The sequence below is a fragment of the Oreochromis aureus genome, linkage group 1 (genome assembly GCF_013358895.1).
Source record: "Oreochromis aureus strain Israel breed Guangdong linkage group 1, ZZ_aureus, whole genome shotgun sequence".
In the NCBI taxonomy this organism is placed as follows: domain Eukaryota; kingdom Metazoa; phylum Chordata; class Actinopteri; order Cichliformes; family Cichlidae; genus Oreochromis; species Oreochromis aureus.
This window is the reverse complement of record NC_052942.1, coordinates 13,705,907-13,720,571: the sequence shown is the minus strand read 5'-3', so window position 1 is coordinate 13,720,571 and position 14,665 is coordinate 13,705,907. Positions and strand designations below refer to the sequence as shown.

Genomic DNA, 14,665 nt, shown 5'->3' with positions numbered 1-14,665 from the left:
GTCCTTATACCTGACCATTTTCGGAGGAGTGTTTTTTGTTACGCTACCTAATGCTGACCTATGAATCATTCAAACATAAAAAGGCACCTTACTCAAGAGATGAACCAGTGTTGTGTCTACACATTACAGACACCTTAGCAAAGAACCAATTTCAAATCATTTCTTTTGGGCACTTTAGACCAGCAGCCTGTCACAAAACACGGCATTTGTTCTCATTTGTTAGGTTGAATTTATGAATTAACGCCAAAGATAACAAGGTTGACAGGCATAAAATTGGATCAACAAGTGGAGAACAACAGAAGAAGTGACAGGCCTAAAAAAACAAATGCAGCAGACAAATTATCTCTAAAAATAATCTCCTTTAGAAATTGGGGGGGGGGAGAGAACAGCAAAGACCTGACACAGGACCTGAGAGATTCATGTGGCCCTTCAGTTGCTTGGACCTCAACATTATTGAAGCAGTGTGGGATCACTTTGACAGAGAACAGAACAAAAGGCAGCCAACATCCAAAGAGCTTTGAATGTCTTTCTACAAGCCTGGAGAAATATTCCCGAAGACTACTTAAAGAAATTACAAGAAAACCTGACTAAGAGAGTTCAGACTGTGTTGAAGAATAAATACTCCTAAAGATTCCAAATATTGACTTTTATGTTCACTGAAATTGTAAAAACTCTCTTTATGTCTTATATACTGTATTTCCATATATGTTTGCACATGCTCCTATTTCCCTAGCAAAATATAAAGAAATTAGGGGTGACCCAAGACTTTTACGTAGTAAAGTGTCGACGCGGAAGATTAGCGTCACCTCACGCAGGAAGCTGTTTTGGTTGACCGTGTTGTTTTAATGCCACATGGATTTTGTAAACAGTAAAGTCTGAGTTGATATGTTCTGTGTAGTATATAGTTGGTATTAGCACCCATTTTATTTCTGATTGTTTAGGTGCTGTCGGCTGGTTTCAGCCGTTTCCGGTACATAAACCTCTTTGCCTTAGACCCAGCTTAGTCAGAGTTTTGTCCATTTAGCGCCGCTAAAAGAAGCTCTAACGGTTAGCATGTAGCATGTAGCCTCGGTGAGGTTTTATGCTGCCTCTGAGTTTCTGCTTAGTCTCTCTCCCTCACTAACGTTACGTGCGTCTCTGTCTCTATTTCCCCGTCAGGTGGCTGCAGGCGGAGCATGGAGCCTCTGAGGCTGCTTTCCGTGGATCCATCAGACCGGGGCTCTCAGAGATGCAGGCTTGGTCCGGGCATGATGTCGGCGCTGGGTGTGCACCTGGGCTCCCCTCTGCTGGTGTCTGTCCCCGGAGGAAGCTGCCTGTGCACTGCCTGGCCCCGGGCTGACCTGGCAGAGGGCTTCCTGCAGATGGACCTGAAATGTTTCTCCCCCAGTCTTCTCTCTCAGCTCCCCTCGCACCTGAGCCTGGACCCCGCTCAGCTCACACCTGTGATCTGCTCCAAACTGAAAGGCGTCAGGATAACCGTGATAGTCCAGAGTGTCAATTTCAGGAAACGCACACCGCATCGCCTTGTTCATGAGCTTGTAAAAGACATGCTGAAAGGTGTTTATGTCCATGATGGGTTTGTAATAAACCTGGAGGATTTCGACACAGAGATCAAATATGTTGTTATTGAAAGCATCAGTCCAGAGTCGGATAGTGCTGGATTCATCACCTCGAAGACTGCTGTTGAGATTGCTGGCATCCAGACACTCCGACATTACAGGAGTCAGCTGCAGGACCGGCACACAGTGCAGCTGGGGGGGCTGGAGGAGGTGAATTTCTTTAAATAATACCTAACAGAGTGTTTTTCCACTGTGCAACACCTAACGTGTGTGGGTTTTTGTTTGTTTGTTTGTTTGTTTGTTTGTTTGTTTGTTTGTTTGTTTGTTTTTTTTACAACATTTTAGGTGTCTGCATCACTTAGAGAGATGCTGAAGCTGCCACTTCTCTATCCAAGCACACTGAGCTCTCTCGGTGTATCCTGTCCCAGAGGGGTGCTTCTGGTGGGGCCTCCAGGTGTAGGCAAAACCTTGCTGGTCCGCCAAGTGGTGGGTGAGGTGGGAGCCAGCTTGGTGGTGGTCAGAGGGCCAGAGGTAAAAAAGATGATACTAAACACACCTCATCATAATGTTGTTGCCGTCTAATATTCCTTGTAATACGCGAAGCATTTTGCATGTAAATGCATTACCAGTAATTCTGAACAATAATTTCAGGTGGTGGGGGCTCGGCCGGGTGAGAGCGAGGAGGCGCTGCGGGCCGTGTTTGAGCGTGCTCGATCTGCAGCAGATGAAGGTCCCTGTGTGCTGTTCTTAGACGAGCTGGACTCTCTGTGTCCGAGGAGAACCAGCTCGTCGGCTCCGGAGAACCGGCTGGTTGCTCAGCTTCTCACACTCATGGACGGGATGAATCAGTCTGACCGCTTCCTGATCGTCGGAGCCACCAACCGGCCGGACAGCTTAGACCCAGCACTGCGCCGGCCAGGGAGGTTTGACAGAGAGGTGTGTGTCCGCTCACTGTCACAGATCCAGTGTTTTTAATCTTTCTTGAGAAAGATGATATAAATTTCATCTTCTCTGTGAAGTGTAGATAATTGGGGTGCTTATGCAGGGGTTTCTCTCAGATGTTTGTAATGCTTCAGTTGACTGATTTGTCTAGCTTCAGATTTCACTAGAGATATCTTTGTTTCTAGAGATGCAGAGACAGAGATACAGTAATGTGCAAAAGTCTTGGGCCACATATCATTTCTTTTCTAGAAAAATTGGAAACAAATTAAATGTTTTATTAAAACATGTCCTAACATACATGAAAATGCACCATATAAGTTAAAAACAGAGTTTATACACTTTTAAGGAGCTTAAAACTCAATATTTGTTATGGCGACCTTTGTTCTTAAACACAGCCTGAACTCTCTTAGGCAAGGAAATAAAATAACGTTGGCTCACATGACTTCCCGTACTTCAGTGAATAGGCTCGGGATCTGCAGCATGTCTCCTAAATGACGAGGCAAAACCCATGTGACACAGATACACTGTATGACCCTCCGGTGAAGCGTTTTGTTTTTGAAACATGTCTGGAGGAACAAAAGAGGATTTTATAAAAACAGAAGATGACAGACGACAACCGAACGCCTCGGTACACCTAATTCTTTAACACTGCTGGTAGTCACGACTACGTATAGATGTAAACATAGAGGGGGTTTTTTTCTGATTATAAGGCAAGATGTACCTTTTTTACTTATATAAAATATCTGTCCAGGTCGGTGAGTTGGTGTATGTGTATGTGAGTCGTTAGTCTCTGAGTGTTCGTCTTTCCCACAGGTTATAATCGGAGCTCCAACCTTGCAGCAGAGAAAGGCCATCTTGTCTGTCCTGTGTGAGAGGATGCCTGTGTGTCCCAGTGTGAACCTGACAGAGCTTGCACAAACAACTACAGGCTACGTGGGAGCAGACCTCAGTGCCCTGTGCAGGGAGGCCGCCATGCACGCTATACGGGAAGACTCCAAAGTAACGACAGCGACCTGTCACAGTGAAACAAAACACTAGTTTTTGCTGTTTTGCTACAGGAACGACACACTTTATTGCAAATTGTGCAGCTGTGTTGTAACTGTAAAGTCAAAGTTAAAGCCTGAATAAGAATCACATTTAGAAATTCATCTCATAAGGCTCACAGTGAATGTGTTCTTTAGATGTGTGAAAGATTACATAGAAAATAATAGGGAGAGTGAGTGGATGACAGCTGTAAAAACCTGTTGCTGTTTCTGTCACACTGTCTGCAGTGTTCAGGGGAGCAGCTGGTGAGTATGAAGCACTTCCATGAGGCTTTGAAGTCGGTGCGTCCCTCCTGCCTTCGGAGCAGCATGGGCAGGACGGAGCTCTCTCCGGTGACCTGGGAGCAAATTGGAGGCCTGGATGACGTCAAATTCAAATTAAGACAGGTAGCTAATTGAGTGGCTTTGCTCAAAAATGCACATTTATGTATTCAGAGAAAAAACTTTATTGCTGGATGTTTATTTTCCCTCACTGTCTCCACGTCAAAGAGCATCGAGTGGCCGATGGCGCACCCTGAGGCCTTTGTTCGTCTGGGTCTGTGTCGACCGCGAGGTGTGCTGCTGTACGGGCCTCCGGGATGTGCAAAGACGACGCTCGTCAAGGCTGCCGCTACTTCCTCCAACTGTGCCTTCCTGTCTGTCAGTGGCGCTGACCTCTACTCTCCCTATGTCGGAGATTCAGAGAAGGCTTTAGCTCAGGTTCTTCCTCTTTATAATCTCGAACAGACGAGCATTAATGATTGTGTCCTCCCTTGTGTTTCGTCCACTAAGCCCTGCGTCTGTCTGTCCACATGCAGCTGTTTCATCAGGCCCGCGCCTGCGCTCCAAGCATCCTGTTCCTCGATGAGATTGACTCACTGATTGGCTCGCGGTCACACAGTCAAACACCAAACAGCGTACAGACTCATCTTCTCTCTGTGCTCCTCAACGAGATGGATGGGATCGGCCTGAAGACTCATGAGAGGAGAGGGACGGAGAAGATCCTCCAGGCAGAGGGAGTCGAGGAGAGTCACACACCTGAGCAGGTCAGACGTTGTAGAAACATGGCTGATGCTGCAGCTGGCTTCTATGTTTCTTCTCTTAAATTTCCAATTTGTTTTGTTTCATTTTGCTTTTGTGGCACACAGGTGAATGTAAAAATAGCACAGATTTTTTCAGGGGTAGACTTCAGATGTTTGGGGTTGACATCTGTTGATCTTTGGCTTTATACAGATTTAGGGTTTTTTTTGCTTTTTGTTTTTCGCTGACAGTTAGGTGTGTCATTACATTAAGCAGCTTTATCTTAACGTGACTCTTCTCTCCTCAGCTCTGCTGTACTCCGTGTGTATCTGACATTGTAAGACAGTAACTTTCCACTTGATCAGTCCAGAAATGAACATCAGTTGGTTTCTTGATGAGTGAGGTAGATGTGTGGCAGTCATAATAAGAGCTTTTTGAATTCTCCAGATACTAAAGGAAGTAACAAAGGTATGCTAAAAGTGGTAATAAAGGAACCTTCAGTGTTTACTTTATTACAGCTTTTAGCAGAGGACACACTGGAGCATCCTTTATGAAAGAGGACATAATACCATCCTGCAGTTCATTGTGACACATCATCAATCCATCTGTTCGTGATTTAATCAACACTTTATGTGCTTTTGCTGTTTGACAGTTGGACTGCCAGGAAGTGTGCAACAAAGATGTAATGGTTGTAGCCGCCACAAACAGACCCGACTGTTTAGACAGCGCCCTCCTCAGGCCCGGCAGACTTGATCACATCATTTATGTCCCACCACCAGATCAAGAGGTAAAGGACTTCTCAAAACAGGACAAAAATGTATTACATTTACCAGCAATGTTGTAAGAAAGACTTGGACTTGAAGAGGTCATTTAAAATAAAGTAACCGCGCCTCTCCTGTCAGCGTATCTGTGTTTAATGACCCTCACTTTCTAATATTTAGGCTCGACTTGTTGTCCTGAAGGTGTGCACAAAGTGTATGCCTGTGGGTGCCGATGTGCGCCTGGAGGATCTCGCAGCAAAGACCGAGCTTTTTTCTGGAGCTGACCTGGAAAATCTTTGCAAAGAGGTGACATAAACATATGAAACCCTGGAATTCTTAGACTTGTAAAATGTAAAATCCTTTCTTGGCGGATAGATTTGAAATAACTGAAAATATTTGTTTGTTTGGCTTTTGCTTTTTTTCCTCAGGCTGCTCTTTTGGCATTGCTGGACGGGAACATGGAAGCCTCAGACATCAAACACACGCATTTCCTACGATCCCTCAGCAAAATGAGCTCCTCTCTGACTGAACAGCAGATCAACAAATATGAAACTCCTCCCAGATGACACACATAATATTTGACTGATCTTAAAATTGTATTATTACTCAAATATTGTTTTAAAATAAAAAAAAATTCTAAAATTTGACACTCTCTCTCTCTTTTAGTCATTTCAAATAACATCCTTTTTGAGATCAGCTTGAAACCCAACCACCAGTTACTGACCTTCACTTTTACAACATGGCCATGGGAGGGCGCTGCACACTTAGAAAATCTATTGATCATCATCTAATGATGCGTTAACCTCCAGTGGTGCATTTCAGTACAGGAAACTCTGTGTACGTGCTTATCACCTCGTACAACCTCCCATCCCGCCTCCATCTCATGAGCTCACAATGTGTCGCACTTAAAAGGAGTTCCCAGCAGCAGGTAAACTGTCACAACATAGCTGCGTGTGAGACTGCTCCTCTTCAGTTTTGCAAGTGGATGCTTGAAGCCTTAGAATAACCAGAGTTGAGTGGAAATACACTTAATTCCTCTTTGAGTGCTTAAAACCAATCAGAAAGATGTCTGGATTTTTCCAAATGTTGAGAAAAAGGAAAGAGGTAAGATCATCATTATTATTATTAATATTATTATTATTATTATTATTACTCTGTTGCATTGAGTTATATCCTGTGTGGGGGGCATTGTGTGATTTAATTTGTTGGACTGTTTTTTTGTCCTGTAGCTCATCCCTCTGATAGGGTTTATGGCTTTTGCTGCAACAGGAGCCACCTCTGCATCGATCTACTTTCTGCTTACTAAACCTGACGTTATGTGAGTGTTACAAAGCTCTTTCTCATTTATTAAAATAATGCATTTGTCTTATGGTATGTTTTTAGTTTCATTTGCACTTCTATCTTACTTTCGCACCTGCTTAAACTCTGTTGTGTAAAAATACTTAAGAATGTATTTGAATTTACTGTTTATAGTTTGAATAAGACCAGCAACCCAGAGCCATGGGAGAGGCTGGACCCGTCAAAACCCCAGAAGGTAATGTAGTAACATTGCAGAGCACTTAATAATGTTTATATTCTGGCTAATAAGCCTTCCGGTTCTTATCAGCACCAAAATATAAGCAGACTCTCCTCCTGCAGCTTAAATCTGCTGAGTCATTGAGGAAAGAATTTTATCATTAACGCCAGTCGTTAATGTCATCGAAAGAAAATAAATTACCACAAGTAATGGCACAGTCCCGGTGCGGCCACATCATTAAGTCTGTTAATTCAGTTTAACACTTATAAATAGGTCAGACGAAGCCTCGTTATGTTTTTTTGAAATTTCTGGCATTTCATTGCAGCTCATCACCATCAATCAGCAGTGGAAGCCCGTGGAGGAGCTGGAGATCGTGAAGAGCCTCACAAAGTGAAAGAGCCCGGGTTCCTCCCGAGAGTCTGACGACACGCCTCCGCTCACTCCCCACCCCCCCATTAGTCTAACAGAATCGTTTCTGCACAAACTAGGACGCTTTGACACTCAGTGTGCGGAAATGCTTCTGCTCAACTGGTGGGGTTCACCCTGCTCTGTACTGACCTTTCTCAAGGACATCCATCACATCACAATAGGCAGATATGGTAACTGATGACCGTGCAACCTTTGAGTCCGAGGATGATGAATGTAAGCTTTCTCTGGGTCTCTGTCAGTGTATATTATTGCAGAAGTATATATCATTGAATTTATTGTGTTCAGGTTTTGCCAGGGTTGGTGGTCCACGTGTTCTTGCTGTAGATGTGACTGTACGATAGTGTTTTAATGGAAAAGACACAGAATGTTGATTTATTTTGTAATGTACTGTACAGTGATAATAAATTATTTTAAAATTTTGCTGTCCCAGTGCTGCTTTTATGCTTTATTCAAATTAACGTATTTAAAGATGCTGAGAATGTGCTTGACCTAGAAATCGATTATTAAGTTAAATGTAGCCAAAAGAGATGCCGCTCCACCTCTTGTAGTATACATATAGTCACAAAATAATGAACGCACATGGTTAGTTTTAAGCTCTTGTGCATTTTTCTTATTAACAACAGCTTCATGACATCAACCCTGCTGTTTTTCACACCAAACATGCCGACTCATCAAAACAGGAAGGGTGCAGGTGTTACTAATAAGCTTAACCAGCAATACGACAACCCCCGGGGCTAAAAGGCAGCTGAATGGAATTCAGTCTCATTATTCTAATGTGTTTGCACCTGATGTCCACATGCTATCTGTGACACGTCCTGTAAAATATCTCATTAAAAAGGCAGAACAGCAAAAACGGTTCAAAACTCACCTTTACATGTTTTTTTAAGTGAACATAGGAAATTTAGGTCAATCAAAATAAAGGCAGTTCCCTCTTAACTGATGAGTGACATTTTCCAAAATAAACACAGTGCTCGAGTTTTAAAAAATAAACCTATTGGCTAATTTATAAAATTAGAGATGCAAGCAAATGGGTCACGGGAGCAGATCTGCACAGGCAGCAAGAAATTAGCCGGACAGCCAGGCTGGGGCCACAAAATCCACTGTTGAATTTTTAAAAGCTTTACTAAGATACTACAAATCACTGTTGCACACAGCCTCTTTCACTTAAGCTGGTTATCTTTTTCCAGCATGCTGGTGATATAAGAAACATTAATTTTGGGGGTTTAAAGCTCCTCTTAGGCCTGTCTGTAATGAATTAAGAACAGAAGAAAAGGATGGCAACAGAGTCCCAATGGTGATGTATGCAATTTTCCATCCTCCCCCCTTCCCATTCCCTTTTCAAAACAATCCAGTCCACCCCCACCTTTAACCTCCCAGCTCCATTCCAATGCTTCCCAGGTGTCACATGACCATTATAGACAAAATCCAACGATGCTCAAGCAGAAAAGTAAATAGAAAAAAAGACTAATAATCTCCATATCTATCTATATATATATATATATATATGTACACACACACACACACAGACATAACCTACAATTAGGCCAAATATAAATGTGAAAGAATGAAAAGAAATAGTTATTTTCTTTGTTAGCTTTGACCTACAAATATCTTGTTGTTTTTAAGATAATTTGAATGTGGGTAATTTCATCTAATTTCAAAAGTTGCCAAATTCCAACAAGCACAGAGCCAGTTGCATGCTGATGGAGCATGCAGAGGTGACCAGCATCATGGTACCATTCTTTTAGCAGCTGTTGGTCAAGCAAACAAGCCTCTATGGTAGTAGTGCTTTGTGAGCACGGAGCAGGAAGGAAGACACGTCTGTATTTATTTTAAGCTAAGCCAAAGATATGATAGCTGAAGCTTCAAAGTGTGCAGGCGTGAATAATACTCTGTTTAAAAAAAAAAAATTTTTAAAAAATGACATGCTGGAATATTTTGACTAATGAGTTGTTGATTTTGGGGGGGGGGGGTTTCTCTGTATGGTGAAAATAATGCTGTGATGCTGACTAAGAGCAATGTACAGGTCTTCTTATTATCACATAGCTGCATGAGCCCCTTCCTCAGTTTGGATGAGTGAATCCTTCCTGAAAGGATAGCCTTAAGGAATATGTCATAAAAAAAAATACTCCCCCACAAATAGTTGGATATGAAAAGAACAGGTGTAACTAGTAACAGTCAGTGGCTCTGTATTCAAGCATAACTGAAAAACATGCCAACATGGTACAATAGCAGCTTTTTGGGACATGGAGTGGTGCCATTATGGGCGTTATTATACCCACCTGTCGTTTTGCAGCAGATTCTCCTGAAAACATTTCACCTTGAAATCCCTCAAGCAGCCATTGTCTGGGTTTTGATCATATTACATGATTTCATAACTAAACTGTTTGCCAAGCTTTGCCAAAGCTTGCATGCAATTGTATAGGTGTGTGTTTGGATTTTTAAGCATTTGTCATCTGAGCAATTTTAATCCACAGCAACTGAGTAAACAATCTGCCGCAGAAGACGCTCAGACTTAAAGTTCAGCATGAGATGGCTGTTTAGGATTGTTTAGGATGAACTTTTAGGATTCCATTTTGTTTTTTACACCATCTAATCTCCACTCATCTGCTCCTTTTATAGCCGAGTGGGCATTCAGTGCTCCCATTGTGTTCAGCATAACAGACAATCCTCTTAACACCCATACTGCATCTCATAAAAGAGCGATAACACCAGAAAGTGTCCATCGTTTCAATGCACCATGTGCCCTTCTACAGCCTGCTGAAACAGTGATGGTCCTTGAGGATGAGTCTTATGACTTATTAACCACTAAACAAAGAGAAAGCAAGCAGACGAGTAATGGGTTTTGTTTCCTGGTCCGTCTGGGCTGCACTTATTTTTCAGGAAGTTCATTTTCTGCTTGGTTTCAGTTACATGTTGAATTATTAACGCACGTGTCGGACATCTGAAAAAACATTTCCTTCCTCTGTTTCTCTGATGCTGTGTATGCCGTGAGAGGAGTATATAAACTACACATACTGCGGACAAGCGCCAACTTGCACTGGGGCTGCCGGCTACAAGTGCTCTCATGTCAAATATAGGCTACTACAGGAGCAGAGGTCAAATACAACAGTCACAACATGCTTCTTTAATCAGTCAAGGGGAGTGCAGCTGAAAGCCTATTAAGGGGAACAATGACAGAAGAGGAAGGCTATTTTGTGTCTATATGTGTGTGTGTGCTCATACGTGGTGTTGGAATTTGTGTACGTGACTATGAAACACATCGCGACACCACAGATCATGTGACCTCCAAGCAAAGCAGGTATTGTTTGCAGGGTGTGTTAAAAAAAATAAGAGATGGAATTTCCCCCTCAGCTGACAGTGGTACAACTTTAAGACTTAAAAAGTTACCTTCTGTCACTTGTTGTCTCTGAAATAGTCTTTTTCAAACATGCATGTGTGTGAGCTTGACTGTGATATGATGTGACTGTAGTAGTTACTTGTAACAGGAGGGAGATAACAGCAGCGTTTTATGGCCCCCTAAAGTAAGGTAGGGCAGACAGGTACATGCTGTAAACACTTCTTCCTTTGCCAGACTGCTTTTGGTTCACTGCTTCAGTGGTTTTTGATAAAGAAGTTGTTGCCTGGAAACTGGGGCACTCCTAGATTTTTTTTGATATTGTCAGTACCTAACCTCTGATATGTCTACATTTTAAACATTAACTTTGCTCTGTGTATAAAAGCCTCTAACAATGACTCTTTTGATGCTCCATTGCATAATTATGAGTAATCTGGAGTATGTTTGTCTATTTAAAGCTAGATATTCACAAGCGCACAATGTGTGTTGACATATAAGGGCCCATTTAATAATTGTATCTCCTTATTTATGTTCTAGTTTTTCAGTTTCATTCTGTGAAGACAATAATGGCTCCGTGTAACAACAAGGCATTCATTCAACACCACTTTGCACTGTCATGCTGGTAAAGGCAGTTTTGCTGTATAAACAATAGATTCACCATCCAGCCATCCACCTATCTGCTCATCCATCCATTTTTTTTTAACAGCAGCTCATCCAATTAAGGGTAGTGGGGGTGTGTGTGGGGGTGGGTTGGAACCTATCCTAGATGTCACTGTGAAAGAGGTGTGGCACGATGCGGACGGGTTTCTAGTCCATCACAGGGCTGTTCACAATGAAACATTTCATTCTCTTGTTGTTTTTAGAAGTGCACCACCTAGCGTTGAACAGTGTACACTTACTGGCCACTTTATTAGGTACATCTTGCTACTTGTTGTGCCAAAAAGTAATCGTCTGAAAAAAGTAATTTTTGAATTCCTGTGTGATTTTTTAAATGTCTAATATCTTTATTTATATTGGTAAATATACTGTAATAAACAGGATTCATGAAGAATGTATATAAAAAGAAAATTTTGCAAGAATCTTCACAACTCTGCGTTCTTGTAAATTATGAATCTCTTAAGTTATCTTTATAAAACTTTTTTTAACACTTTATTTTTATTTATTTATTAAAAAACAACCAGACCCTAAACAAGTATTCAGAGCATCTAGGCTAGCAAAGACGCATTAAAAGAAAGATGCAGCCATTTAAGGTACAATCAATAGAATAGAATAGAATAATCCTTTAATTGTCCCACAAGGGGAAATTTGGGTGTAACAGCAGCAAGAAAGACACATATACTAACAAACAGTACACAAGACACAGAACAGAAATCAAATCAAATAGGTGAATCACAGCAATGATACATTTGGTACCAGGATTTAGAGTATTTTTCCATTCAGGTAAAAGTCCTATTTTTTCCAGTACTTCTCAAATTTATCAGCAGCAAGTCTCTCCATTGTGTAAATTTCCTGGATAATGCCTATCCAGTCCAAAAATGACGGTGGATCCACATTTAGCCATTTGCGAGTTATGGCTTTCTTTGCACCAGCCAATAGTACTAATAAAAGATATTTGTCCGATTCCCTCAGTCCTTGGGGGAAATTACATAGATAAAACACAGTGAAATCAGGGGCCAAATTCAAGCCCATCATGGTATTGATTTCTGTAATCACTACTAGCCAGTAGGGGACAATCTTAGGACATTCCCAAAAAATATGAAAATATCCTGCAGATACACATCCACAGTTCCTCCAGCACAGGGCCTTGTCAGGGTCTTTACTTTGTTTACTCTTAGCATTAGGCGTGACAAAAAAAAGCACCATGTTTTTCCATGCAAATTCCCTCCAAAGACCTGAGCTCGAAGTCATTATCACAGCTTTACACTTATTGAACCAGTTGTCGTTATGTATTATTATTTCGGCCTCTTTTTCCCATCTAGCTTTAATGTACGTTGTGTCATTATTCCTACATGTTTGTAAACATTTGGATAATCTGGATATCTGTTTCTTTGGGGCATTCCCCTTACATGATTCAAGGAAGATTTTAACCAAGACAGTGTCCTCCTCTTCTAGGGGTTTTATGTTTCTGTCATAATGGTGCCTCAGCTGGAGGTATCTAAAGAAATCCTGTCTTTCCAAATAAAAACTTCTCTGGAGTTGCTGGTAGTCTTTTAGTACATTTTTGTCTGCGATTTTCCAGTAGCCTGTTATACCTTATGTGACCACTGTATAAATCTCTTATCCATGTTTGCAGGTGCAAAATCCGAATCGTGTGCAGACCATTCAATTCAATTCAATTCAATCTTTATTGGCAGACTTCATGTCCATAAAAAACAAGACAGAAACACACACACATATATATCTATATGTAGATAAATAAGTATATAAAACATTAGTAAAAATATAAAGCATTTGTAAAAATTTGTAAAAATATAAAACCATAATATACATAAAACACAATTACTTAAAATAAATCAATAAATACACAAACACTTTAACCAGTGCTTTCTCAGACTGGATGAGTAACGGGAACCACTCAGTGTCGGATCTGTAAGTGCTAAAATTATACTGTTACTCGAACCATCCAGTCGTTCTCTAAAATTGTACATTAACTTTCTTAAAAGTGCTTTAAAAGTCCAAACACCCACAGCTACAAACATCTGACTGGCACTACCACTTCTAGGTATCCTGCAAAGGATTCTCATCGCATCATTATATGCAACATGCAGCTTCTGCATGCTACATTGTTTGTAGGATGACCACAAGGGGGCAGTATATAGCGGTGTGCAATACGCTTTAAACAAAGCCACTTTAACTGGAAGTGAACAAAAACTGAATTTGCGTGCAATAGTATTTGCCTGCACATAGAGCTTACATCGTTGTCTGTAAATGTCATCATCATCATTCATTTCCTCAGTAATAAAGTGACCGAGGTATTTCACCTTTTTATGAACTTCAAGAGTTTTTGGGCCAGTTTAAACAAAGGGAAATTTAGCTGTTTATCCTGCTTGGTTCTACATATCAAAACAGCACTTTTAGCAGCATTGTACTCTATGTCATATTGCACACCATATTCAGTACAGACATTAAGAAGATCCTGCAACCCAGCACTGCTTGGACTAAAAACAACCAGGTCATCTGCATACATAAGATGATTTATCAGTGTTTTACCTAATATACACCCAGTGTTACAGGCTCTCAGCTGTATGGACAAATCATCAACATATAGATTAAATAAAATTGGAGACAAAATCCCACCCTGTCTGACACCATTGCTGACACCAAAGGGGGCAGAAATACTACTTCCCCATTTAACCTGCATGCTCTGATGAGCGTACCAGTAAGAGAGAATCCTCACGATGTATTGAGGAACTCCCCGTCTCTTCAATTTATCAAAAAGTTTTCTGTGGTTCACTCGATCAAAAGCCTTAGAGGCATCAATGAAACACATGAGGACAGATGAATTTTTAGCCCTATACAAACTGACTATTTCCTTGAGTGCATATATGCACATGTCAGTGCCGTGCTTTGGTTTGAAGCCAAACTGATTATCCAGAGAAGAGATGAACACACTAACTCTGTCAAACAAGATTCTTTCTAACACCTTAGATAAAATACTGGCTAGTGCAATCGGCCTGTAATTATCCAAACAGCTCACTTTTGAAGCTTTGTCTTTCATAACTGGTACCAATAAAATACACAGCATTGAGTCTGGTAATATGCCATGAATCATAAACCCAGTGAAACAGAGTGCTAAAAGAGGAGCTAGCCTTAAACTAGCATGTTTTAAATGTTCTGCAGTGATGTGATCCAAACCAGAGGATTTATTATCAGGCAACCTATGAATGGCTTCATATACTTCATGTGTCCTTACACTTATTGTGTCATTACTCATGTCAAAATTGTCCTCATATGGATCACTTTTTATACAGTTAAACAACGCACTATAATGCTGTCTCCATAATGCAGCAATGTTATCTGCCCCAGAAACACCTTCAACAGTTGATGGTAAAGATGGTTTACAGTTATTAAGAGCTTTC

The 14,665-nt window shown here is 41.1% G+C and overlaps 2 protein-coding genes across 4 annotated transcripts; both read left to right on the top strand.

The window, feature by feature from the left end:
• The first annotated feature begins 811 nt into the window (after nucleotides 1–811).
• Nucleotides 812–5,951, top strand: spata5l1 (spermatogenesis associated 5-like 1). Of its 3 annotated transcripts, none has more exons than XM_031728819.2 (11): nucleotides 812–1,047; nucleotides 1,159–1,769; nucleotides 1,905–2,090; nucleotides 2,211–2,495; nucleotides 3,315–3,500; nucleotides 3,773–3,931; nucleotides 4,034–4,243; nucleotides 4,342–4,569; nucleotides 5,196–5,330; nucleotides 5,485–5,610; nucleotides 5,733–5,951. In XM_031728819.2, exons 2-11 carry the CDS (start codon nucleotides 1,176–1,178, stop codon nucleotides 5,868–5,870), a joined length of 2,247 nt encoding a protein of 748 aa, XP_031584679.1. In that variant the 5' UTR covers nucleotides 812–1,047; nucleotides 1,159–1,175; the 3' UTR covers nucleotides 5,871–5,951. The 3 variants fall into 3 exon arrangements, with proteins under 3 accessions (XP_031584679.1, XP_031584681.1, XP_031584682.1); XM_031728821.2 differs by having other exon boundaries at nucleotides 812–1,071; XM_031728822.2 differs by having other exon boundaries at nucleotides 816–970.
• Nucleotides 5,952–6,204: 253 nt separating this feature from the next.
• On the top strand, nucleotides 6,205–7,668 carry c1h15orf48 (chromosome 1 C15orf48 homolog). Its single transcript, XM_031728940.2, has 4 exons — nucleotides 6,205–6,408; nucleotides 6,534–6,622; nucleotides 6,778–6,838; nucleotides 7,146–7,668. Exons 1-4 carry the CDS (start codon nucleotides 6,370–6,372, stop codon nucleotides 7,212–7,214), a joined length of 258 nt encoding a protein of 85 aa, XP_031584800.1. The 5' UTR covers nucleotides 6,205–6,369; the 3' UTR covers nucleotides 7,215–7,668.
• The last annotated feature ends 6,997 nt before the right edge of the window (nucleotides 7,669–14,665 follow it).